Source organism: Ciona robusta, chromosome 10 (assembly GCF_009617815.1).
Source record: "Ciona robusta chromosome 10, ASM961781v2".
Classification (NCBI taxonomy): Eukaryota; Metazoa; Chordata; class Ascidiacea; order Phlebobranchia; family Cionidae; genus Ciona; species Ciona robusta.
In genome coordinates, this window is record NC_143244.1 from 8131503 (window position 1) to 8158685 (window position 27183).

Genomic DNA, 27183 nt, shown 5'->3' on the forward strand with positions numbered 1-27183 from the left:
TGCCGCTGGTCTCGTTTTAACCGCAGCGCATTTTCTTGCCCAACGAAACTGTTCGACAGCCTGTTTGAACCTAGTTAGTTGTCGTCGTGTCGTGTCGGGGTACCACAGTTCTATTTAGTTCAACGGGAAACTTGAGTTAGCAGTTAACGAGGTAATAGGTGTACGGTTGGTATTATAACTCATCGATGTTTATATGAGTTAGTTTAATTTAAACAAACTTATGCCAGGCGTTGTGTACAAACTTTTACAATGACGTTTATAGTTTGTTGTAGTTGAATTGGAATTGACTTCCCTGGCGTTCATGGTTGACTGTATAGCTGAATGTATGTTCCGTATGAATAATACAAGCTATAGATAAAGGTTGACGAAGCAGATTCAGTTGGTGAAACGTAATGCATGTGAGGCATTGGTAGAAACCTGTATCTAGAATATTAAGTCAGTTTTACCACCGAGTCGAAGGTAATATTCAACTACGCTACTGGTATGAGTCCTTTCAACGCAACAATCCATATCCTCATTGGTTGAACCAGAACGTTCGTTGGCTTTGTTGGTCCACAGTTGTTGGCTCCACCAATGAAAGCGAGCGAGAATGAAACATTGTTTTGCTTTTGTTGTTCGACAAAGCTTGAAGTAAGGAAATGGTTGTAACCCAGGCTCCACACGCAATGTTTGGTTTGTTATATCATTGAGGCGAGTGTTATAAAATACATCGCAGTATATTGTATGGAGTTCTTAGATATGTATAATGAATCTAATGTTAATTTCACAGATACTGTTAGCCTGTTAGGTGTGTTGTATAAAGTGGTGAAGGCAAAACATGGACCCCGAGGATATTCAGGAACAAACTAAAGTAAGAAACCTCAACGTTGTATAAATAACGTTTACGAGCGTTCTATTGTTGCTATAGTCGTGCGTCATGTGTATGACGTCATAGGGGAATGTGCTTCTGTCGTATTCGATGTTTAAAGGGCCTAAACACAACCCACGTCACTTTTATTTTTTATGGTAAATTCATAAAGCGACCGTTTTATTGATTCCAAAAATACTTTGCTTATTAAAATTGGTCCAGTATAGGCGGAGATATTCGTCCTCAAACAGTGATCTCTAGCGCTATCTTTTTTTTACTACGAGCTCCGTGATTGTGACGTAGGAACGTACTAGTCACGTGACTGATTCATTCGTAAAAGCGAAACCTGCGTTTTTTTGCTTTTTTTTTGTTCTCTCGTTTCTCGCTGAAAACACTGCCTCTCGCCTTTCTGAATGAGAGCGGCCACGCTTCAACAATTTTGTTACGTGTTTGTCACGTGGGTAGTACACTTCTCAATTTTTTTCGCCACGCAACTTTCAAATCAGTTTTTTGAATTTCACGGTGTTTGAGCTGGAATATCTTTGGTTATACAGAACCGATTAAAACAAGTAAGGTGTCGTTGGAATTAGAAAAACACACTCTATCGATTAAAGCGAAGTACATTTGGGGTGTGTTTAGGCCCTTTAAGTCACCTCAACGGGAAAACGGGTCGCGGAATAAGACGGGCATTTTTTAATCTGCTTTTACGGGTACCCAGTGGTCGCTTTAATTAGGGATGAAATCAGTAAAAAATAGTTTTTAAAAAAATATATAAAGTTCACGTGGCAAAGACACTAGCACAGCTGGTAGGTTAACTACAAGTTGCAGAATACTGTAAAATATAAAAATAATTAAACTTATTTTAATAATTTATACCACAGGGATTGTTCAAATATAAGATATACTCATATAATAAAAACATATTAATAATATGATATTAATATGGAAAATATATTCGAAATTCAGTCATTTCCACTTGGAGATAATTTATGAAAAGTGGCTTGTGCCAAAAACAGAGTAGCAATACCCATTTTGTAGCAAAAATGTAAACTTAAATCAAAGTTATTATCAACTTTCTGTTATTACAAGTAGGGATGCACATTACAGAATTTCGAATCCATGAGATTCAAAACCTTTTGTATTCGAATCTATTTACGGGATTCGGTATTCTATTTAATGACGTCATTACACGTCATCTCATATACTATATTAACAATTTTTGAAACTTATTAATTTTGAAAAAAAATATTTTTGTGTTTGTGGGACTTTCGAGAGTAAACGTTTCGTAACGTCTTTTCATAGCCTGCTCTACGTTTCATGACGCAAAAACTACCCAATAGTACAATTTTTGATCATTTTACAAGTCAAGATCCAACAAGGCTGTTATGAAAGCGTCAATAAACTGACTTTTGTGGGTAAATTTTTTTTTTCCTATAAATATAAAAAGATTAAAAATTCTAGATTCGGAATTCTAGATTCGAATTAAAGTATTCTAGGATATCCTAGAATACCTAATTATTCTGTAATGTGCATCCCTAATTACAAGTTCATATATATTTGTAGGATACAAAATATATCAATTGAAGTTCGAACAATACCCATTGTCGTTCAAACAATACCAATTGTTATGCAATAATATAATGTAGGTATCACATGTTAAAACTATAGCAGTAGGGCAGGGAAAGAATGTTTAAACTTGATTTTCAAAGTGTGCAGTATTATTTCGTGTTATTTACGTGTATTCCTAATAATAAATACACTTAATATTCAAAATTAACAATGATTTTAAACTGTCCTGTCTTATCCTGTGTGTTTTTTCGAATATGTAAAATTTCACTTGTTGTGCGAATCAATAAATAACTCCTTATGTGTTTTATTATATTTCTTTGTATTTTTATCAATTAATAAAGGAATGATAGCACTGAATCGAATAGTTTGATTTGAAAAATATTGAGCAATATGTGCTTAAGTGTCCCATGTTTTCCCACTCTATATTTATGTTTAATTGTTACTATCATGTGCAGAATGTTCTATAGAGGCTAATACACCTCGCATGCTCGCTGTCGAGTTATAACATGGGCGTCTTCTTATATACACCAGACACACATGGTGTATTCATATAACAGGGGTGTTCTGTTTCATACACTTCATGCCAGCTTACAAGTTACCACTTATGTAACTTTTTAGGTGATTTTTTTCTGTATGGCTGACAAATTGGACAACCCATTAGTGGTATTGTTTGCTTAAAAAAAATATAAAAACAGACGTTCTAAAATATAAAATGACCGATAAACAAGTTAGTAAGCAAGACAGTATATTGTAAACCGACTGAGTTAACACCTTGCACAATCTATAAAACAATTACACAACCGTTCAACAGCGAGAACTAACTGCACACTAAAAAGCAAATCGAAACGGAAAACGCGCAAATTATTGTAATCAGTCCAACAGCACAGAAAACGACGAGACTTAAACACGTGAGCAATCAAAGAAACCAAGCGTGACAACAGTGATCAAAAGAAGTGAATAAAAGTGAAACAGTGATAAGGAAAACCAATAAAAATAGACAATGAAATCGACAAATTAAACATCGCACACAACAAAGACTGAAATAAGCTTATGGGGCTCAAAGCCCTCATACCCACAACGTAACACTAGCGCCATGCGAGGTTATATTTGCAACAAATAAAGATATCCAAAAACTGTATCTTATATTTTCCTTAGGAGGAAGAAGCGGGAAAGGAGAAGAAAGGATCTGAACCTGGAACATCTAGAGAAGTAAAGATCGCAAAACCTCACGTTGATCTTACATCAAGCAACGATGACACCAGCCATCCTTCAATAAGTGAACCTCAACCTACTGTTTCTTCACAAGATGTGTCCATACCTGCTCCTAAGTCAACCCTTGTGAGTTATATAAAATCAACCGTAAAGTTATACACATTCGTGTCACCAGACACATGGTGTATTCACACACCTCATGCTCACTGTCAAGTTATAACATAGATGTCTTCTTATACACCAGACACACACGCACGGTGTATTCATACACCTCATGCTCACTATCGAGTTATAACATGGGTGTCATGCATCGTGATGAAAAGTTTCATGTGTTACAGGGCGCACTCGCAACACCGATGGGTAATGTTAAATTTGGAAGTGCACATGCAGCAGTTAAAATTCACCAACACCCAGAACCTGCTCATGTCAACGTTCAACCACTTGGTGAGTTATCCTTGTTTGTTGATAAGCTGAGATTCACTAACCTCGTTTATTTAAACAGCTGAAAATCTACAAAGCCAGTTAGTTGATCGTTCGAAACAAGTTATTGGAGAATCCAACATGCCAATACAACTTGATCGTAATATAGAACCAGTAAGACTTGAGGTTTTAGATACAAGAAACAACTGTTCAGTAACCATCGACCAACTGTTTGACAAAACGTTGGAAAAGGCGCAACGTTATACTGAAGATCAGTCAGCAGAATATGCCAAACGGTACATAGAAAAACATGCTAACACTGTTTGGGTGGTTGGACCTCCAGGTGTTGGGAAGACCACTCTTTTAAAAATGATGGTAAAACAAATTCTTAAGCATGAATTCCTACCTGACACTGAGTACATCTTCTTTATTAAAGTGAAAGACATCGACTTCAACAAAGAGGTGACACTACTAGAGTTCCTAACCACCAACAGCAGGGTTAAAGTCAATTACACTGAAGAGGAAAGCAAGGCTTTAATTACATTCTTACACAACAATCCAAATGTTGCCATCTTCTTCGATGGATTGGATGAAGCTTCAACGAAAGAATTCGCCATGACCTCCCACGTGTATAAACTTGATGGGAAATACAAACCGGTCGATATCATGCAAAATTTGTTCAACCTCACATTGCTACCCAAAGCTAAAATAGTAGTCACATCTACACCAGATCAAATGTTCAACCTGCAACATTGTTATCGACCTACTTCTCTATTTGAGGTTCTTGGACTCCTGGAAGAAGCAAAGAATAATCTTGGAACACAGCTTTGTGGAGAGAAGTACCCAGCCATCAAGAAAATATTGGACCAACAACCAAACCTTGCTCATCTGTGTTATTTTCCAATTAATTTTATTCTCATTGTGTCTTGTTTGCTATCAAACGAAGGCAGTGATATTAAAACAATGACTCAAGTTTTAATCTTTTCCATGACCAGGTTTGTAGAGTCTTCCCATTTGAAAGAAGAGGTTCCCCTGGATAAAGTCGGAGCTGAAATGGTCAAACTTGCTCGCCTTGCATATGAGGCTCTTCAACAAAGAAAACTTGTTTTCGAGAAAAGTGACTTTGATGATGTGAAGCTGGCTGATGAAATGGTTACAAACTTTTTTCACACTTATGTCGATAAATCATCTGGAATACAAATGAAAATCTTGAAAGGAAATAAACGAAGTTACTTCACCCACCTCATCTGGCAGGAATTCTACACAGCTGTATATTTAATGCTCTTTGTGTCGTATCGTGAGTTCGAACAACTCAAATCCATCTTTAAAGATACGCAATGGAGCGTCGTTGTAAAATTTATGTTCGGAATCTGTAATCCTCATGCATATAAACAACTGAAACTTATTTTTCCCGCTACGATGATTAAAGATTACGAAGAGAAGAAGAAGTTCATGAAGTCATTGGTGATGGAATCATTAAGTTCAGCCAGGGGCGAAGATTTGATCCGACGGTTTGGTTGGCTTCATGAATACAATGACGATAAATCTTCAAAGAAATTTAAAGATAGTCTTCCCGTTGAACTTAAGATGGAAGTACCAAGTCATCTTTCTGAGGTTGGAGACATAGTTTATGCATTGAAGTCGTTTACAAAACCACACAAGTTGAGGTTGGATTCAAATAACACAACCACTAAAGTTTTGGAAACTTTGCTTCGTGGGGTTCATGGCACAGCTACCACGGTTCGTATAAATATAGTGTGTCTATGGTTATTTAATCCAAGCTATTCTAATTCGCTGCAACATCAGGTTCAGAATGGAATACAGTTTTAATTATTTTAAGTGAAACATAAAAAAAGACTTGTTTGATATTTTGGTATTACTTAATATTTCTCTTTTAAATCTCGGTACAGATTACAGAGTTGACCATCGTCGGTTACATGGAGATGAAAGATTCTCTCATGGAGTCACTTCTACTTCATCTTGATGCGATGGAGGAGCTTTGCTTTATTCGTGTTACAAACCTGAGTCCTTACATGGAAAGCTTATCAAACGCAATCAACCAACGTTCCAATAAAGTTTGTATTTTTATTCCTACTTTGATTAACCAAATTATATTTAAATAAAACACAAGATATAAACTGTTATAACTGATAATATAAATATCATTATTTAGTACTATAAATATTATTGTCGCGGTCGACTGAGCTCGATCAAAAACAAATCAGAAATAAACAATAAAACGGGTTTCGGAACAAAAACTTTGTTTTAATACTAGATGGGAACAGTTATTATTCCATTTTTTGCTGTAACGTAAACAAAGCCAAAATGTAGCAATTGCTGAGTTCCTGACTTGTTTAAGTTTACTTTGTTCGCGAGCATTGTAATTATTAACTTGCTTATTGGACAATTTTATACACTATGGTAAAACTATGCTCAGTTAAGAATATTTCATAAAGTTTAATTTGGTTAAGTTTAAGGTAGATTTTGAACTTCGTGCTTTTGACCGATACTTACTCGCTGATTATGCGGTTTTAAATCTTAAAGTGTAGTCTAAAATTTATGAATATATAATATGATTTGATTTCAATCAAGAGAAAGACAATCTATATAACCACTTACGTGCTCAATAAACGTCATAATTATTTATGTTTGAGCATAATAAACATTAATGACAAACAAATATAACTGTGACGTAACTATCACGTATTATTACTACATATTATTACATATCAATGGACATTATGTTTATTCATTGTTTTCAGATTCAACTTGAATTGGTGCAACAAAAATTGTGTGGTCGTGACGCCATATACTTGGCTGGATGTCTTGGCAACATATCTAGGCTGGTTATGTGGGACACCTATATTTCAAGTGATCAATGTCGTGTATTGAAACAAGCGATACAACAACTTCCATCCATCCAGGTTCATCAACTTTATCCAGATATTTTATCAACTTATCCCAATGTTACACGAAACTGGTTACATTAGGAATAAAATTAGATGAATGCATTTGATAAATGCGAGCGTTAGGCAACACCATAAGAACAATGCTGCCATAGTCAACCAACATATAACAATAACATTATCACTGTTTGAAATGCAGAATTGAATTATTTTGACAAAAATTAACTAACATTAAGTTTTGGGAAAACCTTTTTGTAGGATTTTAAACTGGTTTGTCTCGGAGGTGGATTTGGTTCCGGAAGCCTTGAACTTGTGAAATGGTTTGTAGGATTCAAAAGGCAAACCAAGGAGAAACCAGGAATTATGGTATTTTGTTGAAACAAAAAAATATTTAAATTTCAACCTAATTATTCCACCCAGCCTAAGGTAAAGATCGCAAAACATCATGCAGCTCCTACATCAAGCAACGATGACACCATCGATCCTTCAATAAGTGAACCACAACCTACTGTTTCTTCACACGATGTGTCGACACATGCTCCTAACCCCACCCAGGTGAATTACAATCTTCATTCATTGCTTCACTATTTTGTTATTGCTTTGTACAAATGTTGTAATAATATCTTGCAACCATAAAAATAACACTGTAATTGAAAGTAATGCTCCCTATCATCAGGTTCGATTTTAACCCAAGCGTTTATTTTGTTTGTGATCAACAGTTTGAATCTTCATCAAAATGTTGGATTGGATCAAGTGGAGGAAAGTTGGAGGTTGGAGGATGTGAGTTGGTTGTTCCTCCTGAAGCATTGGAGGAAGATGTGGAGATTAAACTGACTGCATCACTTCCACTAGAGGTCAATCTACTTCTTACATTTGTTTCCATAGTTACAGTTTACCATGTTTAACTGATATATTTCCAGAGTAAATATCTTGAAACTCCCAAACTTCAATGTGAACCAGCATCTCTTAAATTCAAAGAACAAGTGACAATAAAGTTACAAACTCATGTTGTCTTGGATAAAGAAACTGTTAGAAGATGCAAGGTTGGTATGTTTATTGCACTTTGTATCATTAAATGCAGGTTACATTGGTTTATACAAGACGACTGTTCATTGGGGTAAGGAAGCAAAAATTTTACAATTGACAACTTTATAAATAAATTTTTGGAACAGCTGAAATTAAACTATAAATGTTGGTGTTTTGTTGCAATTTGTATAAAATACACCACATTTCGGATGGATTGAAACATTTAGATACACAAACCATAAAAAGCATAATACTATGGTTGGTGGTGTTTTAATAAATATGAAAAAGTTCATATCATCTATTGTTTCAGCTTCTACACAGTGAGGATGGAATAACTTGGGAAGAAACCAAAACTAAATTAGAGTTTTCTGACAATTTCATCTCATTTCAAACCAACCACTTCTCATGGTGAATTCATGTTTGTTGGTTCTGTTTACTCCATGTTTGATATTTGTCTTTCTTACAGGTGGAAAGTTATTTTTGAAATAATAGAAAAAAGTGTTGCTTTTTTATATAAAGTTCAACTGAATTTCTTGCTTTACCAAAACGCTGGCGCCGTGGTTTGGAAAGTTTGTTGGAATCTTGATTTAGCTACTAAAGAAAGTATCTTGCAAGAAAACAAATTCTCACAAGAAACCTGGATCGTACCGTAAGTTCCGTTTAAAATGTGGTTATTCATTTCTTTGCATGATGACATTGAATTAGCAAATTTCCCTCGCGTGGCCGGGCATCGACAATCGTTAAACGGTTTGCTTAAGAACACATTCGCTCATACGCTTCTGTTTATAAACAATCTAATAATCTCATAATATTTAAAGTGGAGGAAACGATTTGATTCTCTACATTGCACCTCGTGATGAAAACCCGAACGTTGGGATCATTCCATCAAAGATCACCATACCTGCCGATCAAATAAATAAATCGTGTCATTTTGACCGCCGGTTTGAGGTTCAAGGCCAGTTTTCCAGTAGAATTTGGTTAAAAGCAAAACGTGATTGTGGGAATCTTCACGAAGAAGAGCCAATTTGGTTTCCGTTACCCAACACACAAGGTTAGCAATCATATGCATGCTTACATGACTTATATGGCTATGTATAAATCTGTTATAATTTGATATTTGACATGTCATTTGTGACGCTTTTTCGTGAGATTGCCGAATATACACCTAATTTACGAATAAATATAATGTTGCCGTTAAACCAATGAAACATAACAGTCAGACAGGGGAGCAGTAAGGCTACCACAAATCTGATATATGAGTAGGCTCTGTAGGGAAGCATCCAAAATATATAGTAGGGTGGGGTAAGACGGGACACCTTTTCATTCTCTTTTATCGTCCCAATTGCTAGTAAACAAAGATTATTTACAGAATTATAAAACCGTATCCTCACGACTCTCATAGACCATTGTTAAATGTTAAAAACACGATCAGGAAATTTAGGTGCTAAAGGTATTCCAGTCACATTCAAAATAATATCTTTACTTCAGTAATTAATAATTATTATTAACACTTTACCTCTTAATTATAAAGCAACAAATGTAAATTCAAGAAAATGAATAAGTTGTTGCAAATGTGTTGTTGTACATCACACCACGTGTTATATTCCCATTTGTTATTCATATATCTCTAACTCTTGATCTACGTGCCTGTTCATTAGAGCTAAGCTCTCTTTTTGCTGCGATATTTTAGGAACGGCTAAAGATTCAAATTTTTATTTTTGAATCGCTGTAGTAAGTTATTCCGACATAGTAACACAGAGATATCATTGTTAGATCGTTCCATTAATAATATCAAGAAACAAACCATTAAAATAAACAGCGCAACCATGTGACCGTATATAAACATGTGGTTGTCTTCATTGGTTACGACAATATAAAGTTTGACATTGATTGCATTTCAACAGTTCTGAACTAAACCATTGAATCCCAGGTCAACAACCGACCAATCAAATCGTTAATATGGTTGGGAACAAGTTGGACCACGCAGTAGTCCTTGGTAAGGATGTCAATATTCAGTCAAGTTCTTCCAAGGACTAATATGAATGGACCAATGCAATTATTGATTGAGCGCCTTTTTCGCAATGTGAGCGGCTGGAGGCATGTCGAGCCGCTTGGAAAAACGAGACCGTTGGCAGTTCTCTCTCGACTGTTAACAGCTCTCGACTGTTTCTCGACTCGAACTGTTTCTCGACTGTTCTCTCTCGACTGTTTGTTCGTGACTGTTAACAGCCATTTTATATCCTGTTGCTTTTTAGTATTGTTCATGAGAAAAGTTTATACGCGTGTAGTAATCGGAAAATTTCGCGTGTAGTAATCGGAAAAAAACAACGGAAATTTCCGTTACATGGTTTCAGTATAAGTTGATGAATAGGAAATCTAAAGCTCAGTTGTTTGTTGTGGTTGTATCACCTAATTCTTGTATAGCAATACTGGTGGTTGGTTAAAGGAGATGAAATACGTTTGACATCAAACACATTGCAACAATGTTGCTCCAAGTAAGGGAATGTTAACGATATGTAAACGAACGATTCAAAGCGTTTATTTAACACATGCCTTATGCGGGGTTGATAATTATAATCCCTCCCTTTGGGGCTTCAACCTTTATTTGCAACAAACCTAACCACTGTGGCGACTGAAACTTAGTCGGTCACATTCGGTATTGCGTAATTACTGTCACGTGTTATTTGCCTATCGCCATTGCGTAATTACAGACACTACCTTCTTCTGTTACCGTACTCTCTCAATTGCCCTTTTCTTACTGTTGTCGTTTTCGCACACGAAAGTGTGAAGTGTATTCACTCTAATAAAAACGATCTTGGACTCAACATCGCTACAATCGCTACAATTGGTGACCTCGACGTAGCAGGAACGATATTTCTGCAAACTGTCAAGAAGATGGAAAACGCTGTCGCACTCAAGCTGCCAACATTTTGGACGTCACAGCCTCGGGTATGGTTTCAGCAGGCAGAAGCGCAGTTTGCGTTGCGCAATGTAGCAGCGGATACTACTAAGTATTATTATGTAGTAGCAGCGTTGGACCAAGACACAGCAAAACGCCTGATCGATCTTCTGGAAAACCCGCCGCAAGAACAAAAGTACGCGGCAATAAAACAACGGCTACTCAGAACATTCTGCCTTTCGCCTCAGGACAGAGCTTCTCAACTCTTAAACATGCCAGATTTGGGCGACCGAAAGCCTTCCGAGCTCATGGATGACATGCTGGCACTGTTAGGAAACCACGAGCCCTGCTTTCTATTCAAGCATTTGTTCTTGCAACGCCTGCCAGAGGATATCCGCGTCATATTGTCCGGCGACGAAACAAATAACCCACGAGAGCTAGCACAGCGAGCAGACATACTCTGGCAATCCATCAGCGAGCGGGTACGAAGCGTAGCAAAAATCGTCAACAAAAAGAGCCCACACTCACGGGGAAACCAACCTGGCGGAGAAGATGCAAGGCTGTGTTTTTACCATCGCAGATTTGGGGATCAAGCGCGAAAATGTGTATCTCCGTGCAGCTACCCGGGAAACGACCGAGCCGGTCGTTGATGTATTCCTCAGCGACCGGCAAGAAAACCTGCCTCTTCTATACGTGGGACCGCACTTCCGGAATTAACTACTTAGTCGACTGTGGAGCAGAAGTCAGCGTCATTCCTCCATCCGGGCGAGACCGAAGGACACGTGCGAGGGGCACAAGTCTATTAGCTGCTAACGGAAGCAAAATACGAACTTATGGTACAAAGGTAATGCATTTGAACTTGTCAGCAGGTAAATTTACCTGGAAGTTCCACATTGCCGATGTCTCATGTCCTCTCATTGGAGCCGATTTTTTACGAGCTTATTCGTTGGTAATCGACTTTAAACATTACCGGCTGCTTATCGCAAATACGGTAAAGAATGCTTCACGTCAAAATGCAGTGCACCAGGCGGAAAGAGGGACCATTTCAAAGACGAACACTAGCTACTCTGCTCTTCTAAAAAAGTTTCCAACGATCACCACTCCTCAGTTTAACCAAGCGACGACAAAACACGGAGTATATCACTACATTCCTACCGACGGACCACCGGTACACTCACGAACACGAAGACTACCGCCAGAGAAACTTGCGCTCGCCAAAGCTGAATTTGCAGAAATGCTGGAAATGGGCATAATTCAACGATCATCAAGCCCGTGGTCGTCGCCGCTACACATGGTCCCTAAATCGTCAGGAGGTTGGAGACCATGCGGAGATTACCGGAGGTTGAACGCGCGTACGCAAGCGGATCGCTATAATATACCGCACATCCACGATTTTACCGCAAAGCTAGCCGGGGCGAAAGTTTTTTCAAAGATCGACTTAATCAGAGGCTATCATCAGATCCCGGTAGCACCTGAAGATATCCCCAAAACAGCCGTTACCACGCCATTCGGTCTTTACGAATTCCGTCGAATGCCTTTCGGATTGAAAAATGCAGCCCAAGCCTTTCAGAGATTAATGGACACCGTCTGTCAACCACTCGATTTCGTTTTCGCCTATCTAGACGACGTCCTAGTGGCCAGTCAGAATGAACAACAACACTTCGAGCATCTAAAAGCAGTGTTCCACCGTCTGTCGCAATTTGGTCTGGTAATCAACCCCAAGAAATGCCAATTCGGAAAAGCACAAATGGATTTTCTTGGTCATCACGTAGACCAGGCAGGCGCAAGACCATTGGAAAACAAAGTGGCCGCTATTCTACAATTCCAGCACCCCACAACTATTAAAGGACTGCAGGAATTCGCAGGTATGATAAATTTCTATCATAGATTTATACCTTCTGCCGCCAAAATAATGGCGCCGATCTATTCAGCCATGGCTGGCAAACGAAAAACGTTAACCTGGACAGATAACTTACAGACGGCTTTTGAAGCAGCCAAACAGGCGCTAGCCAACGCAACCCTTTTAACGCACCCTAAGCCGCAGGCTCGTACAGCTTTGACGGTCGACGCATCAGAAACTGCAATTGGGGGTGTGCTTGAACAGTTTATAGATGGGCTCTGGCGCCCATTGGCGTTTTTCAGCAAACAATTACGGGCCGCTGAGGTAAAGTACAGCGCTTTTGACCGGGAACTGTTAGCCCTGCATCTTGCAATCCGTCATTTTCGGTATTTTCTAGAAGGTCGCGACTTTACTGCCTACACGGATCACAAACCGTTAACGTTTGCATTCTCTAAGATTACAGATCCCTGGTCCGGGCGGCAACAGCGTCAACTAGCGGCCATATCAGAATACACTACCGACGTTCAACACGTCAGCGGTAAGAACAACCGGGTTGCTGATGCTCTTTCTCGCGCGCTCGTGGGAAACATACATGCTGCGGTCATCGACCTGGACTACAGGCAGTTGGCGAAAGCGCAGCTCAACCCAGAAGTACAAGCATATCGCACCGCTATATCCAACCTTAAACTAGAGGATATAGCTGTTGACGCCACAGGCACTAAACTCCTGTGCGACGTTTCCACCGGAAACCCACGACCAATCATACCGGTAAAATGGCGGAAAAAGGTGTTTGACGTCTTACATGGTTTGGCCCACCCCTCTATAAGAACCACACGGCGGCTTATAGCAAACAAGTTTATGTGGCATGGGCTTAAGAAAGAAGTCGGTTTGTGGACTAAGCAATGCCTAGCCTGTCAAAAAGCTAAAATCCAACAACATACCCGAGCTCCTTTACAAAATTACCCACCGCCTAGAGTAAGATTTGCCGACGTCAACATTGATATAGTCGGCCCACTTCCAATTTCTCAGGGTAACATGTATTTACTAACGATGGTTGACAGGTACACGAGATGGCCCGAAGCAGTTCCGATGAAGGACGCAACGACAATCACTTGTGCAAGAGCGTTCATATACAACTGGATATCAAGATTCGGAATCCCTACGAACGTGTCGTCAGACCGCGGGCCACAATTCACATCCGAATTGTGGTCCAAGACCAACGAGTTCCTAGGTATAAAGCTTCATCGAACCACAGCGTTTCATCCACAGGCAAATGGTCTCGTGGAAAGGTTCCATCGTCACTTGAAAAGTGCCCTGATGGCCCGTTTGACCGATCCAAACTGGGTGGATGCTCTACCATGGGTTCTCTTGGGAATCCGAACAATGCCAAAGGACGACTTGCAAACTTCGTCTGCGGAATTAGTGTATGGTACTCCGGTCGCCGTTCCAGGAGATACAACAACGTACAAGGAGACACAACCGGCAGCACCCGAATTTCTTAAACAACTACGAGAAATCTTGCGAAAACTGGCTCCGGTTGCCATGTCACGTCATTGCACTCCACCCGCATCCGTTACAAACAGTCTGCAACAAGCCAAGTACGTGTTCATTCGCAGAGACGCACATCGTAGGCCACTCACCGCTCCCTACGACGGACCGTACAGGGTTATCGAAAATGGTCCAAAGGCGTTTAAACTAGACGTGGGCGGTAAAGACCAACTGGTGTCAATCGATCGATTGAAACCCGCACATGTAGATCTCGGAACACCAGTCCAAACCGCCCAACCCCCACGACGAGGACGCCCACCAAAAATCATCACTGACCAGATGAAAGCAACTTCTTCTAAACCAACCATGATCCGAACCAGGCCACAACGAAATATTCGGCCACCGGAACGTTACGGTTGTTCGGCTAAAGACAACTCTTCGCTTCTAGGGGGGAGTTATGTGGCGACTGAAACTTAGTCGGTCACATTCGGTATTGCGTAATTACTGTCACGTGTTATTTGCCTATCGCCATTGCGTAATTACAGACACTACCTTCTTCTGTTACCGTACTCTCTCAATTGCCTTTTTCTTACTGTTGTCGTTTTCGCACACGAAAGTGTGAAGTGTATTCACTCTAATAAAAACGATCTTGGACTCAACATCGCTACAATCGCTACACCACGGTGTTTATGGAATAAACAATCAAATGTAGGAATATCAATTATTTATATTGTTAGTGATTGCGTCAATAGTGCCAACATCTATATCATCCTCGCTGTCCGTTAAATGTTCACTCATTTTCGTTATCAAACTCAAAGCTTGTTTACATGCACAGTCTCGGTAATCACACCGCCTCGCGCCTTTCTCAATGAGAGCGGTCACGCTTCAACAATTTTGTGACGTCATTTGTCACGTGGGTAGTACACTTCTCAATTTTTTCGCCACGCAACTTTCAAATCAGTTTTATGAATTTCACGGTGTTTGAGCTGGAATATCTTTGGTTATACAGAACCGATTAAAACAAGTAAGGTGTCGTTGGAATAAGAAAAACACACTTATCCATTAAAGCGATGTACATGTGGGTGTGTTTAGGCACTTTAAACCTCCTACATGCCTAATGATTACGTGTCAATCCATATTATGACGAAAATAATCAACGTGTGAATTGCTATTATGTCGTAATCAATTGCCGGTCGCTATTATGATGCAATGAATCCACGTGTGAATGCTTACTATTTCGTAAAAACGGTCTACCGGGGCTACCTGGCTAAGAAACACATGGTAAATATAAGGCTAAACTACAACGCAAACCTAATCCGCACGGTAATTTTTATTTTGTTTGCGTTGATCGCGATAATACGTTTTACGCAATAATACCGATACCGTTAACCAGGGGGCGAGGTTTAAAGCATGTCCAATATGTTTAGTGTTTGTAGTTAGTGGATCATCATGTTGTCAGGTTTGTCTGTGGTGTATCGCGGCAGAATTCATTTGAACACCCCTGCTCTACTATACACTATAAACACATGGATTGGCAGAGGCGAAGCTACTGTTATTCCCGTTCTTACTAAGCTAAAGGAACCGTAGGCGCAGGTGGTTGGTAGTTCCGGATTTATTACAGGAAGGATTGGAAATAGTGACGTGTTTAATTTAAATGTAGACTACTTGCTTGCTAGTACACAATATATTGTTTCTTTTTGTAATGTGAACATATTTTAGTTAACACAAGTGCAAAATAAACAAGAGAGTACAGTTCTTACAAAAGGGTAAGAAAACTATGATATCATTTAGAGTTTACACAGATGGTAGTATAAACATATCCGCATAACAGTCAGTTTAACCGTTGTTTTGACATTCAGCGGCAGTTGAATCGGTGGTGTATTGGCGCTATAGCGTATCTACAATATCGTTTTGGTAATTGTGCTTTTTGCAGGTGGAAGCCGAAGATCAAATAAAAGAGTTTAATACGCGGTGTTAAATCGTAATTCCTGTTTAATCGTCACGAGTATATTCAAGAACCAACAAAAGTAAGATATTTCTGTAACCCCAATGTTGTATAAATAGCGATTACGAGCGTATACCATTGTTGCTACGGTTGTTACGTCATCATGTGTATGTCGTCATACGGTAAATGTGCCTACTTTCGTCCTGTAAAATATTTTCGACCTGTGTTTGTATATAATTGTTCCATTACATTCTGCGTATGATCTAAACAAAACGCTCGTAATATAGTGACTTTGATTTGCCATGCGGCAATAGATAAGTTACAGCTTTGGTGCTAATGTTATTTTCCTACATCAACCGTTTATATACCGTACTACCTTATTAGTTTCACCTTATCTGTTAAGTGATATTCATTCATTTCATTCATTTAACAGAGAACCGTCGCTTTGCAATTCGTGTGTTTATTGGGAGAACCGGAAGAAGGCATTGTGGGGCGTCGCATTCGCGTGCGAAAATCCTAGTGACCTAGTGTAGGGTCGGTGCATATCAGGCTGCGTGGTTTGCACATAGCAAATCCCGACCGCTGCAGTGAGCATGGAATGGTTGAGGAATGCGTTCATCAGATTGTGGAGCGTGTTCGGAAGAAGAGACAATGAAGCTCATGTTACCCAAGATCAAACAACAGTATTTTATTAATTTATTTTGCCTTATTTAATAGACCTGATAATTTACTAATGAAAAAAGGCCCACTGTCGGTCGAATGCTCACTGTTGGAATATAACATTGGTGTCTTCTTATACCCCAGACACACATGATGTATTCATACACCTCATGCTCACTGTCGAGTTATAACATGAGTGTCTTCTTTATACACCACATCATGGTGTATTCATACACCTCATGCTCACTGTCGAGTTATAACATGAGTGTCTTCTTATACACTAGACACACATGGTGTATTCATACACCTCATGCTCACTGTCGAGTTATAACATGGGTGTCTTCTTATACACCAGACACACATGGTGTATTTGTATTCATACACCTCATGCTCACTGTCGAGTTATAACATGGGTTTCTTCTTATACACCAGACACACATGGTGTATTCATACACCTCATGCTCACTGTCGAGTTATAACATGGGTGTCTTCTTATACACCAGACACACATGGTGTATTCATACACCTCATGCTCACTGTCGAGTTATAACATGGGTGTCTTCTTATACACCAGACACACATGGTGTATTCATACACCTCATGCTCACTGTCGGGTTATAACATGGGTGTCTTCTTATACACCGGACACACATGGTGTATTCATACACCTCATGCTCACTGTCGAGTTATAACATGGGTGTCTTCTTATACACCAGACACACGTGGTGTATTCATACACCTCATGCTCACTGTCGAATTATAACATAGGTGTCTTCCTGTACACCAGACACACATGGTGTATTCATACACCTCATGCTCACTGTAAAGTTATAACATGGGTGTCTTCCTATTAGGGATGTGCCGAGCCGAGCCCGAACTCAAAAGCTGGTGCCCGAGCGTCTCCTTTTTTGACGCTCGGCGCTCGGCAGAAAACTGGGCCGAGCGCCGAGCCTTATGCTATAATGTTGCACGCGAGAGCGAAAAATATTAAAAATGAAAAAAAGTGAAGCTACTAAGAGGAGATAACGAGACTAGTCAGCGTAGCTTTCTCTTTAATTATTTTTCGTTCGTTGTGAATTTGCTCTCTCGCAAGTAACGAATCGCAACGTCAGCGAATTTGCCCGTATCGAATTAGAGCCGTTGTCGAATTACACGAGCGCCCAATGTTTTCGTATCACATTTTAAATAAAAAGTCAAAAACTCTTAAACTTTTTTATAATGAAATAATATAAATTGCTGCAACCACGGTTTTGCAACCACAGAGTTTTGCAACCTCTAAGCCACCTATACCGCAGACACGTACGCAGCCAGAAAGTGCTAAGACGCACACACACGCGTTGCATTCGATATAACATTCCTTCGCTTGGAATTAGAACAATTTTTCATTCAATTGTTACGTCACGTGTCCTATCGCAACGTAACTATTAATTATGACGTTTTATAATATAACGATCGGGAGGAATGTGCCCACTGCCCAAGTTGGGCAGCCCAACCAACCACGAGATCAAAACATCGTGTATCAGCGTCACATTTTTAAACTCTGCGCCGGCGTATGGAATAAAGGAAGACGCATGCGGTAGCATACATTCCACACGTAACAAACGAAGCAATCGTTGTGAATTTATTCTCGTGAAAAATGACGTAATGAAACTCTGGTTCTCGTGCGGCGGGATCAAACGATGTTTTTTGGCTTCTGTCCAAGCTCGACCGGGACGATACTTTGTAATATCATATTACAATTTATGTTGGTTCCAATTTACTGATAGCGTCGCTCCTCGCTCTTATATTTGCACCAATTAAAATTCACATAATCGCGATTTACCTGCATTTAAACTAATCATCAGAAACAAAAATTATACACAAACTACAGATCGTATGGAAGCGAATAAAACAGGATTGTCCAACAATCTCGTTTGTGATGTAACGATCGTAAAGGTTTATTCTGACGTAAATAATCGTTACATTATCCAAGATGAACATGCGTAGAAACTTGCTAGTTGTGCAACTGGCTGTAACAGTTATAACTTATAAATAATTGTTTAATTAAATATTATTTGTATGAATTTTATATTTTGCAACAGTAGGAATTATGAAAAGCGAGACGCGTCTTTAACCGCAAACCACGTGTTCTGTATTATTTTGATTAGCGGCGCTTTTCGGCTGAATAGGAACGCATTCTCGTACGCCTTTCTCCTTGATGACGTCATAGGTGCTCGGGCTCGGGCTCGTGCCGAGCTTTTCGTTGAAGCTCGGCGCTCGGCGAACCCGAGCTTTTTCAACTTCAGCACATCCCTACTTCCTATACACCAGACACACAATATTTATTTAAACACCTCGTTCTAACTGTATTATAACTTGTGTTTTTTCTACACCATACAAACATCAATATTGTCGTTATAGGAGAGTGCACACGTAACAACGACTGGTAACGTGGAGTTTGGAAGTGTACAAGAAGTCACTATTCACCAACACCCAGAACCTGCTCCTGTCAACGTTCAACCACTTGGTGAGCTATCCGTGTTTGTTGATAAACCAAGATTCAATAACCTCATATATTTAAACAGCTGAAAATCTACAAAGCCAGTTATTTGATCGTTCGAAACAAGTTGTTGGAGAATCCAACATGCCAATACAACTTGATCGTAAGATAGAACCAGTAAGACTTAAGGTTTTAGATATAAGAAACAACTGTTCAGTAACCATCGACCAACTGTTCAACAAAGTGTTTAAAAAGGCAAAAACTGGTACCAAGTTTATTTCAACAAAAGCGACCAATTTTGTTGGGGTAGTTGGACCTCATGGTGTTGGGAAGACCACTCTTTTAAAAATGATGGTAAACCAAATTCTTAAGGATGAATTGGCACCTGACATTAAATATCCGTTCTTCTTTAATGTGAAAGACATCGACTTTAATACGAAGATGACACTACTAGAGTTCCTAACAACCAACAGCAGGGTTAACGTCAATTACACTGAAGAGGAAAGCAAGGCTTTGATTACATTCTTACACAACAATCCAAATGTTGCCATCTTCTTCGATGGATTGGATGAAGCTTCAACGAAAGAATTCGCCATGACCTCCCATGTGTGTAAACTTGATGGGAAATCCAAACCGGTCAATATCATGCAAAATTTGTTCAACCTCACATTGCTACCCAATGCTAAAATAGTAGTCACATCTACACCAGATCAAATGTACCAGCTGCACCCTGATTATCGACCTACTTCTATATTTGAGGTTCTTGGACTCCTGGAAGAAGCAAAGAATAATCTTGGAACACAGCTTTGTGGAGAGAAGTACCCATCCATCAAGAAAATATTGGACCAACAACCAAACCTTGCTCATCTGTGTTATCTTCCAATTAATTTTGTTCTTATTTTGTTTTGTTTGCTCTCAAACGAAGGTAGTGATATTAAAACAATGACTCAAGTTTTAATCTTTTCCATGACCAGGTTTGTAGAGTCGTCCCATTTGAAAGGAGAGGTTCCCCTGGATAAAGTTGGGGTGGAAATGGTCAAACTTGCTCGCCTTGCATATGAGGGCCTTCAACAAAGGAAACTTGTTTTCGAGAAAAGTGACTTTGACGATGTGGAGCTGGCTGATGAAATGGTTACAAACTTTTTTCACACTTATGTCGATAAATCGTCAGGATTACGAATGAAAATCTTGGAAGGAAATAAACGAAGTTACTTCACCCATCTCATCTGGCAGGAATTCTACGCAGCTGTATACTTAATGCTCTTTGTGTCGTATCGTGAGTTCGAACAACTCAAATCCACCTTTAAAGTTACGCAATGGAGCGTCGTCGTAAAATTTATGTTCGGAATCTGTAATCCTCATGCATATAAACAACTGAAACTTATTTTTCCCGCTACGATGATTAAAGATTACGAAGAGAAGAAGAAGTTCATGGAGTCAATGATGATGGAGTCAATGATGATTGAGTTAATGATGATGGAGTCAATGATGATGAAGTTGATGATGATGGAATCATTAAGGTCAGCCAGGAGCGAAGAATTAATCCGACGGTTTGGTTGGCTTCATGAATACAATGACGATGAATCTTCAAAGAAATTTGAAGATTGTCTTCCCGTAGAACTTTATATGTGGGTACCAAAGCATCTTCATGAGGTTGGAGACTTAGTTTATGCATTGAAGTCGTTTACGAAACCACACAAGTTGAGGTTAAATTCAATTAGGACAACCATTGAAGTTTTGGAAGCTTTGTTTCGTGGGATTCATGGCACAACTACCACGGTTTGTATAAATATAGTGTGTCTATGGTTATTTAATCCAAGCTATTCTAATTCGCTGCAACATGAGTTTTAGGATGGAATACAACTTTTATTATTCTAAGTCAGTGGTTCCCAAAGTTATTTTAGCGCGACCCAAATTCGAGTTTTATGAACATCTCGCGACCCATGTACCCAAACCTTAAACATCGAAAAAAATCTACTTCTAATGTATGCATTCTATACTGTTTTTTTGGATATGTATGAAGTAGACCGGTCCGGCGCCGTGGCGAAGTGGTTAGCGCGCCTGCCTCTAACCCAGAGGTAATGGGTTCAAGGCTCGTCGCTGCTACCATTGTGGGCGTATGTGTCCTTGAGCAAGACACTTAACGGCAATTGCTCCAACCTAGTGGTCACTAATGGGTTGTCCAAATTATCAGCCATACATAAAAATGAAAAAATCCACAAAAAAATAATCACCCACAAAGTAATATACTTGGTAACTCGTAAGCTGGCGCGAGGTGCACACCCGTGTTATAACAACTGTCGTTTTCCAGCCACGCGTGGATAAAGTAAGTCACATTCATTCATTCAGACAAGACACACAAGTTAACCAGTTGTAGTACAGTAAGTACACAGTTTATGAAACAATGGTTTATTAACAAACTAATTATTGATTCAGTGTGATTGATGAAACTGAAATTTCTCCTTCATGATATCTTCAATGCACGGCTCTAATTTAGTGAGTGCAATGCGCATATCGTCACCAGGATCGAGACGATTGCGAGCCTTGGTTTTAATAACAGTCAGTGCAGAAAACCCTTGCTCGCACAGATACGTGGTTGCAAACGGGAGTAGAAAAGTCATTGCTTCGTTACCAATTACTGGCTTTTCCTTCTTAACCGAAGTCCAGAACTCTCCAAGCGACGCTGTGGATAAAAGTTGTCGATGGAACTGGTCGTGATGCAGGTCAATAAGCTCTTCCTGCAGTGCTGTAACATCCTCTGATAAGTTGTCAACCTTTGCCAGAAACGGATTTCTGACCCACCACTGAGATGCCAGATTTCCATCTGGGATGTAGCGATCAAACTCCGTAATAAGGTTTTCCAAATGCGCCGATAAAATGGGTTTGATGACATCAAATCTTATAACTGCATTCCATTCCTCCAGATACTCGTTCATGGAAGGAAACGCGGCCGTTCGTCCACGCTCCAGTTTTTTCTTCCACAGCTGAAGCTTTTCTTTGAAGGCAGACAATTTCTCCGAAAGAGTGATGATATTTTGATTTCTGCCTTGCATTGACATGTTAAGATCATTCACTGCGGTGAAGATGTCGTTTAAATAACATCTTTGAGCATCCATTCCTTATCTTGAAATCGAGTAGCATGGCGATGTTTTTTTTCATTGAGAAAGATCTGCATCTCTGTTCGTAGATCTACTACACGGCGCAAGAGCTTGCCGCGAGAAAGCCATCTCACATTAGAGTAGAATAGGAGATGTTGGAATTGAGACTCCAGGTTAACACACATCTGCTCGAACAAACGAGAGTTAACAGCACTGGATTTGATAAAGTTGACTACACCAACAACCTCCTGCATCACTTCTGAAAGATCCGGAGACAAATGTTGCGCAGCAAGGTTTTCACGTCAGTGCATAAGTCAGTGCATAAGTCAGTGCATAAGCCGTCAGTGCATAAGCTGAAACAGTTTTCCCAGTGAATGCCTTCTTTTTGTTGAAAGTTGTCCACAACGTTAAAGATGTCTGCGCCAGTTGTCGTTGTTTCCAATGTTTTGCAAAACAGAAATTCTTCTTCGAGATTCTTGTCACCCTCGTACCTCACGTACGAGGGTGACAACTTATCAGAGCTCGTACCTCACGTAAACCAATAGCTGTGCGTTCTTTCCAATGTCGGTTGACTCATCGAGTTGATAGCTCCACTTTCCCGCTTTCTTCATTCGGGCAACCACTTGGTCTTTTATATTCAGTGAAAGGTCTCCGATACGACTTTTGACTGTGTTATTCGATAGCGAGATGGATTGCAATTTCGATGCCATGTCGTTACCGCACACGAGTTTGGCCATGTCAATGGCTGCAGGTTTAACGAGTTCTTCTCCAATTGTGTGCGGTTTCATCTCTTTACCTATGCGTAGCGCGACCACGTACGATGCCAGCGTGGCTTGCTTGGAGACTAACAGCGCTGTATTCGTTGTTGAGCAAAATCGATTTCGTTTTAGTTCCACTTCTCGGTGCTGAAAATAAACTCGATTCTTTTCTACATGTTGCGGGTGATTTGTTTCTAAATGTCTTTTCAATTTGTTTTTCTTCATAGACTGGTTCGATAACACTGCATAACACATCACACATTGTGGCTTCGCAGTACCATGATCATTGATAGAAGTGAACCCCAAACTTAAAAATTCTGGCTTGTAAGAATATTTGCTCATCCTGAAACGCTAATTTTTAGCAATACAATCTGCAATGCGCTACTTTCCAGTAAATTACTGTACGACTGTTGTAAATAAATATGCAATGACATAATGATGTCATAATCCAGCTTGGCGCAACAGGACCGTAAATAGGTAATTTGAGCGCATTTTTATGTTTAAAATTTAATATAATGATGTCATAATCCAGCTTGGCGCAACAGGACCGTAAATAGGTAATTTGAGCGCATTTTTATGTTTAAAATTTAATTTAATAAGCAGAACGCGTGCACTATTAAGAAAGAAAAAGCGAGTGTTTCTTTATCGATGATCAGGAGCAGACGCGTCCGCTATTTAGAGAGAAAAGGCGAGTGTTTCTTTATGAACAATCGGGAGCAGATGCGCGCACTTTTAAAGGAGAAAAAGCGAGTGTTTTTTTTATTAATTTGCGTGCCTTTTTTTCGTTTTTTTTTTAATTTACGCCCATGCGCGACCCTTTTTCAACCCTGTGCGACCCATGTTTGGGTCGCGACCCATACTTTGGGAACCACTGTTCTAAGTGAAACATAAAAAAGACTTGTTTAATATTTTGGTATTACTTAATATTTCTCTTTTAAATCCTGATACAGATTACAGAGTTGACCATCGTCGGTTACATGGAGATGAAAGATTCTCTCATGGAGTCACTTCTACTTCATCTTGATGCGATGGAGAGGCTTCACTTTCAATATGTTGGAAACCTGACTGTTTACATGAAAAGGTTATCAAACGCAATCAACCTACGTTCCAATAAAGTTTGTATTTTTATTCCTACTTTGATTAACCAAATTATATTTAAGTAAAACACAAGATATAAAGTCGCGGTCGACTAAACTCAATGAAAAACAAATCAGAAATAAACAATAAAGCGGGTTTCGGAACAAAAACTTTGTTTTAATACTAGACGGGAGCAGATATTATTCTATTTTTTGCTGTAACGTAAACAAATCCAAAATGTAGCGATTGCTGAGTTCCTGACTTGTTGAAATTTACTTTGTTCGCGCGCATTGTAATTATTAACTTGCTTATTGGACAATTTTATACACTATGGTAAAACTATGCTTGGTTAAGAATATTTCATAAAGTTTAATTTGGTTAAGGTTTGAGGTAGATTTTGAACTTCGCGCTTTTGACCGATACTTACTCGCTGATTATGCGGTTTTAAATCTAAAATTTATGAATATATAATATGATTTGATTTCAATCAAGAGAAAGACAATCTATATAACCACTTACGTGCTCAATAAACGTCATAATTATTTATGTGTGAGCATAATTAACATTAATGACAAACAAATATAACTGTGACGTAACTATCACGTATTATTACTACATATTATTACATAACAATGGACATTATGTTTATTCATTGTTTTCAGATTCAACTTGAATTGGTGCAACAAAAATTGTGTGGTCGTGACGCCATATACTTAGCTGGTTGTCTTGGCAATATATCTCGGTTGGAAATGTCGCACACCGTTATTTTAAAAGAACATTGCAGTGTCCTGAAACAAGCGATACAACAACTTCCATCCATCCAGGTTCATCAACTTTATCCAGATATTTTATCAACTTATCCCAATGTTACACGAAACTGGTTACATTGGGAATAAAATTAGATGAATGCATTTGATAAATGCGAGCGTTAGGCGACACCATGAGAATAATGTTGTCATAGTCAACCAACATATAAAAATAACATTATCACTGTTTGAAATGCGGAATTGAATTATCTTGACAAAAATTAATTAACATTAAGTTTTGGGAAACCTTTTTGTAGGATTTCGAACTGGTTTGTCTCGGAGGTGGATTTGGTTCCGGAAGCCTTGAACTTGTGGAATGGTTTGAAGAATTCAAAAGGCAAACCAAGGAGAAGCCAGGAATTATGGTATTTTGTTGAAACAAAAAAAATATTTTAATTTCAACCTAACTATTCCACCCAGCCTAAGGTAGCGGGAAGCTCTCATGAAGCTTTCACATCAAGCGACGATGACACCAGCCATCCTTCAATAAGTGAACCTCAACCTACTGTTTCTTCACAAGATGTGTCCATACCTGCTCCTACTCAGGTAAATTACCATAATTATTGCTTGCTTGTTAATCTTGTTGGCACATACTCTGTTGGTTGTGTGTACTTTGTACAAATGTTGCAATAAAATCTTGTAACCATAAAAATATCACTGTAAATGTAATGTAAACAATTGAAGGTAATGCGGCCTATCATCAGGTTTGATTTTGTAACACAAGCGTTTATTTTCATGATCAACAGTTTGAATCTTCATCCAAATGTTGGGTTGGATCAAGTGGAGGAAAGTTGGAGGTTGGAGGATGTGAGTTGGTTGTTCCTCCTGGAGCATTGGAGGAAGATATGGAGATTAAACTGACTGCATCACTTCCACTAGAGGTTTAATATAATCAATCTACTTCATACATTTGTTTCCATAGTTACAGTTTACCATGTTTAACTGATATATTTCCAGAGTGAATATCTTGAAACTCCCACACTACAATGTGAACCAGCATCTCTTACATTCAACAAACAAGTGACGATAAAATTACAAACTCATGTTGTCTTGGATAAAGAAACTGTTAGAAGATGCACGGTTGGTATGTTTATATTTGAATTACCCGAACATATCCGGCGCCGTGGCATAGTGGTTAGCGCGCCTGCCTCGAACCCAGAGGTAATGGATTCAAGGCTCGTCGTGCTACCATTGTGGGCGTATGTGTCCTTGGGCAAGACACTTAACGACAATTGCTTCAACCCAGTGGTCACTAATGAGTTGTCCAAATTATCAGCCATACACACATACATAAAAAATGAAAAAATCCACAAAAAAAAATAATCACCCACAAAGTAACATACATGGTAACTCGTAAGTTGGCACGAGGTGTTAAACCCGTGTGATAACGGCTTTCGTTTTCCGGCCCCGGATTGGTTGGTGACCTTTACACACACTTTTCTTCAAATTACATTGTAACTTGTTTATTTAAATATGAACAACTAAATGGGAGTTCATAACTAATGCCCTTTTTACTTCTTTGACACACCTTTTATCCAACGCGTGTTTTATTAACTTTTGTTTTGGTGTTAATTCCCTTTTCTTCGTTGTTTTTTTGTTCTCGTTATTGTATTCGAATGGATAAATAAATTTTTATGTTTTAAGTGACACCAGGGTGTTTATTTGCGGACTCAGTGTGAGACACATTAAATATAGTTTTAACAGGAACGTCTGCTTATGTTTTAAAATACGAACAAATACCTGCTTTTTATAGGCTCTTTTGTTTTAAATATTTGGTCAACACTGCAGTTTGAAATATTTTGGCAGAATGCTTTGATGTTTCGCTTCTAGATTTATTGCGTTTGAAAGTGAAAGTAAAAAAATCTGATTTGTTTGTAGTTACCGTGTACGTTGTTGGCTGCTTAAGAATATATTTATTTATTAACAACCGTGGCGCCAGTGAAGAATCTTCCGCAACGTTACACAACAGGCTGAACGTTAGGGTGTAGTTTCGGTTTTGGGGGGAAATTTTCACTAAAAAGGAATCCTCCACAACGTTAAAGTTCGCAGGCTGGTGGAAAGTGTTAGAGGTTATAGTAGTTATTATGGGTTGAAGGTTTGTAGTCTAGATTCTATAGCAGGGACATAGGGGGGAGGATTCTACACTAGCAGCA

The 27183-nt window shown here is 39.1% G+C and overlaps 4 protein-coding genes across 6 annotated transcripts; 3 read left to right on the plus strand and 1 right to left on the minus strand.

The window, feature by feature from the left end:
• Window positions 1-514: 514 nt before the first annotated feature.
• On the plus strand, window positions 515-10328 carry LOC149730437 (uncharacterized). 3 transcript variants are annotated; one of them, XM_089885984.1, is made up of 14 exons: window positions 515-850; window positions 3572-3754; window positions 3967-4072; window positions 4131-5788; window positions 5959-6123; window positions 6811-6972; window positions 7213-7320; window positions 7375-7509; window positions 7674-7808; window positions 7875-7997; window positions 8291-8388; window positions 8447-8629; window positions 8799-9031; window positions 9911-10328. In XM_089885984.1, exons 1-14 carry the CDS (start codon window positions 818-820, stop codon window positions 10015-10017), a joined length of 3429 nt encoding a protein of 1142 aa, XP_089742110.1. In that variant the 5' UTR covers window positions 515-817; the 3' UTR covers window positions 10018-10328. The 3 variants fall into 3 exon arrangements, with proteins under 3 accessions (XP_089742110.1, XP_089742111.1, XP_089742112.1); XM_089885985.1 differs by lacking the exon at window positions 515-850 and adding an exon at window positions 965-1653; XM_089885986.1 differs by lacking the exon at window positions 515-850 and adding an exon at window positions 2371-3516.
• A 176-nt stretch (window positions 10329-10504) lies between these two features.
• Window positions 10505-11753, plus strand: LOC149730438 (uncharacterized). Its single transcript, XM_089886054.1, has one exon. The coding sequence runs from the start codon at window positions 10876-10878 to the stop codon at window positions 11527-11529; it is 654 nt and encodes a 217-aa protein (XP_089742180.1). The 5' UTR covers window positions 10505-10875; the 3' UTR covers window positions 11530-11753.
• A 3806-nt stretch (window positions 11754-15559) lies between these two features.
• LOC149730439 (uncharacterized) lies at window positions 15560-26677 on the plus strand. The gene is made up of 11 exons (XM_089885993.1): window positions 15560-15973; window positions 16141-16234; window positions 16586-16835; window positions 19213-19318; window positions 19377-21070; window positions 24098-24262; window positions 24887-25048; window positions 25288-25395; window positions 25451-25576; window positions 25777-25911; window positions 25988-26677. The coding sequence occupies exons 3-11, from the start codon at window positions 16746-16748 to the stop codon at window positions 26351-26353; spliced, it is 2952 nt and encodes a 983-aa protein (XP_089742119.1). The 5' UTR covers window positions 15560-15973; window positions 16141-16234; window positions 16586-16745; the 3' UTR covers window positions 26354-26677.
• Window positions 22643-24024, minus strand: LOC149730440 (zinc finger BED domain-containing protein 5-like). Its single transcript, XM_089886866.1, has 2 exons — window positions 22918-24024; window positions 22643-22880 (listed from the first exon to the last, which is right to left on the minus strand). The coding sequence occupies exons 1-2, from the start codon at window positions 23487-23489 to the stop codon at window positions 22643-22645; spliced, it is 810 nt and encodes a 269-aa protein (XP_089742992.1). The 5' UTR covers window positions 23490-24024.
• Window positions 26678-27183: the final 506 nt, after the last annotated feature.

Coding starts and splice junctions, on each gene's coding strand:
- LOC149730437 (XM_089885984.1), top strand. CDS start 818: ATGGACCCCGAGGATATTCAGGAACAAACTAAA. Junction 3,755..3,966: donor CTGCTCCTAAGTCAACCCTT/GTGAGTTATATA, acceptor CATGTGTTACAG/GGCGCACTCGCAACACCGAT. Junction 6,973..7,212: donor AACAACTTCCATCCATCCAG/GTTCATCAACTT, acceptor ACCTTTTTGTAG/GATTTTAAACTGGTTTGTCT.
- LOC149730438 (XM_089886054.1), top strand. CDS start 10,876: ATGGAAAACGCTGTCGCACTCAAGCTGCCAACATTTTGGACGTCACAG.
- LOC149730439 (XM_089885993.1), top strand. CDS start 16,746: ATGGAATGGTTGAGGAATGCGTTCATCAGATTGTGGAGCGTGTTCGGA. Junction 21,071..24,097: donor TTCATGGCACAACTACCACG/GTTTGTATAAAT, acceptor ATCCTGATACAG/ATTACAGAGTTGACCATCGT. Junction 25,912..25,987: donor CTGCATCACTTCCACTAGAG/GTTTAATATAAT, acceptor ATATATTTCCAG/AGTGAATATCTTGAAACTCC.
- LOC149730440 (XM_089886866.1), bottom strand. CDS start 23,489: ATGAGCAAATATTCTTACAAGCCAGAATTTTTAAGTTTGGGGTTCACT. Junction 22,881..22,917: donor CAGCTATTGGTTTACGTGAG/GTACGAGCTCTG, acceptor CTCGTACGTGAG/GTACGAGGGTGACAAGAATC.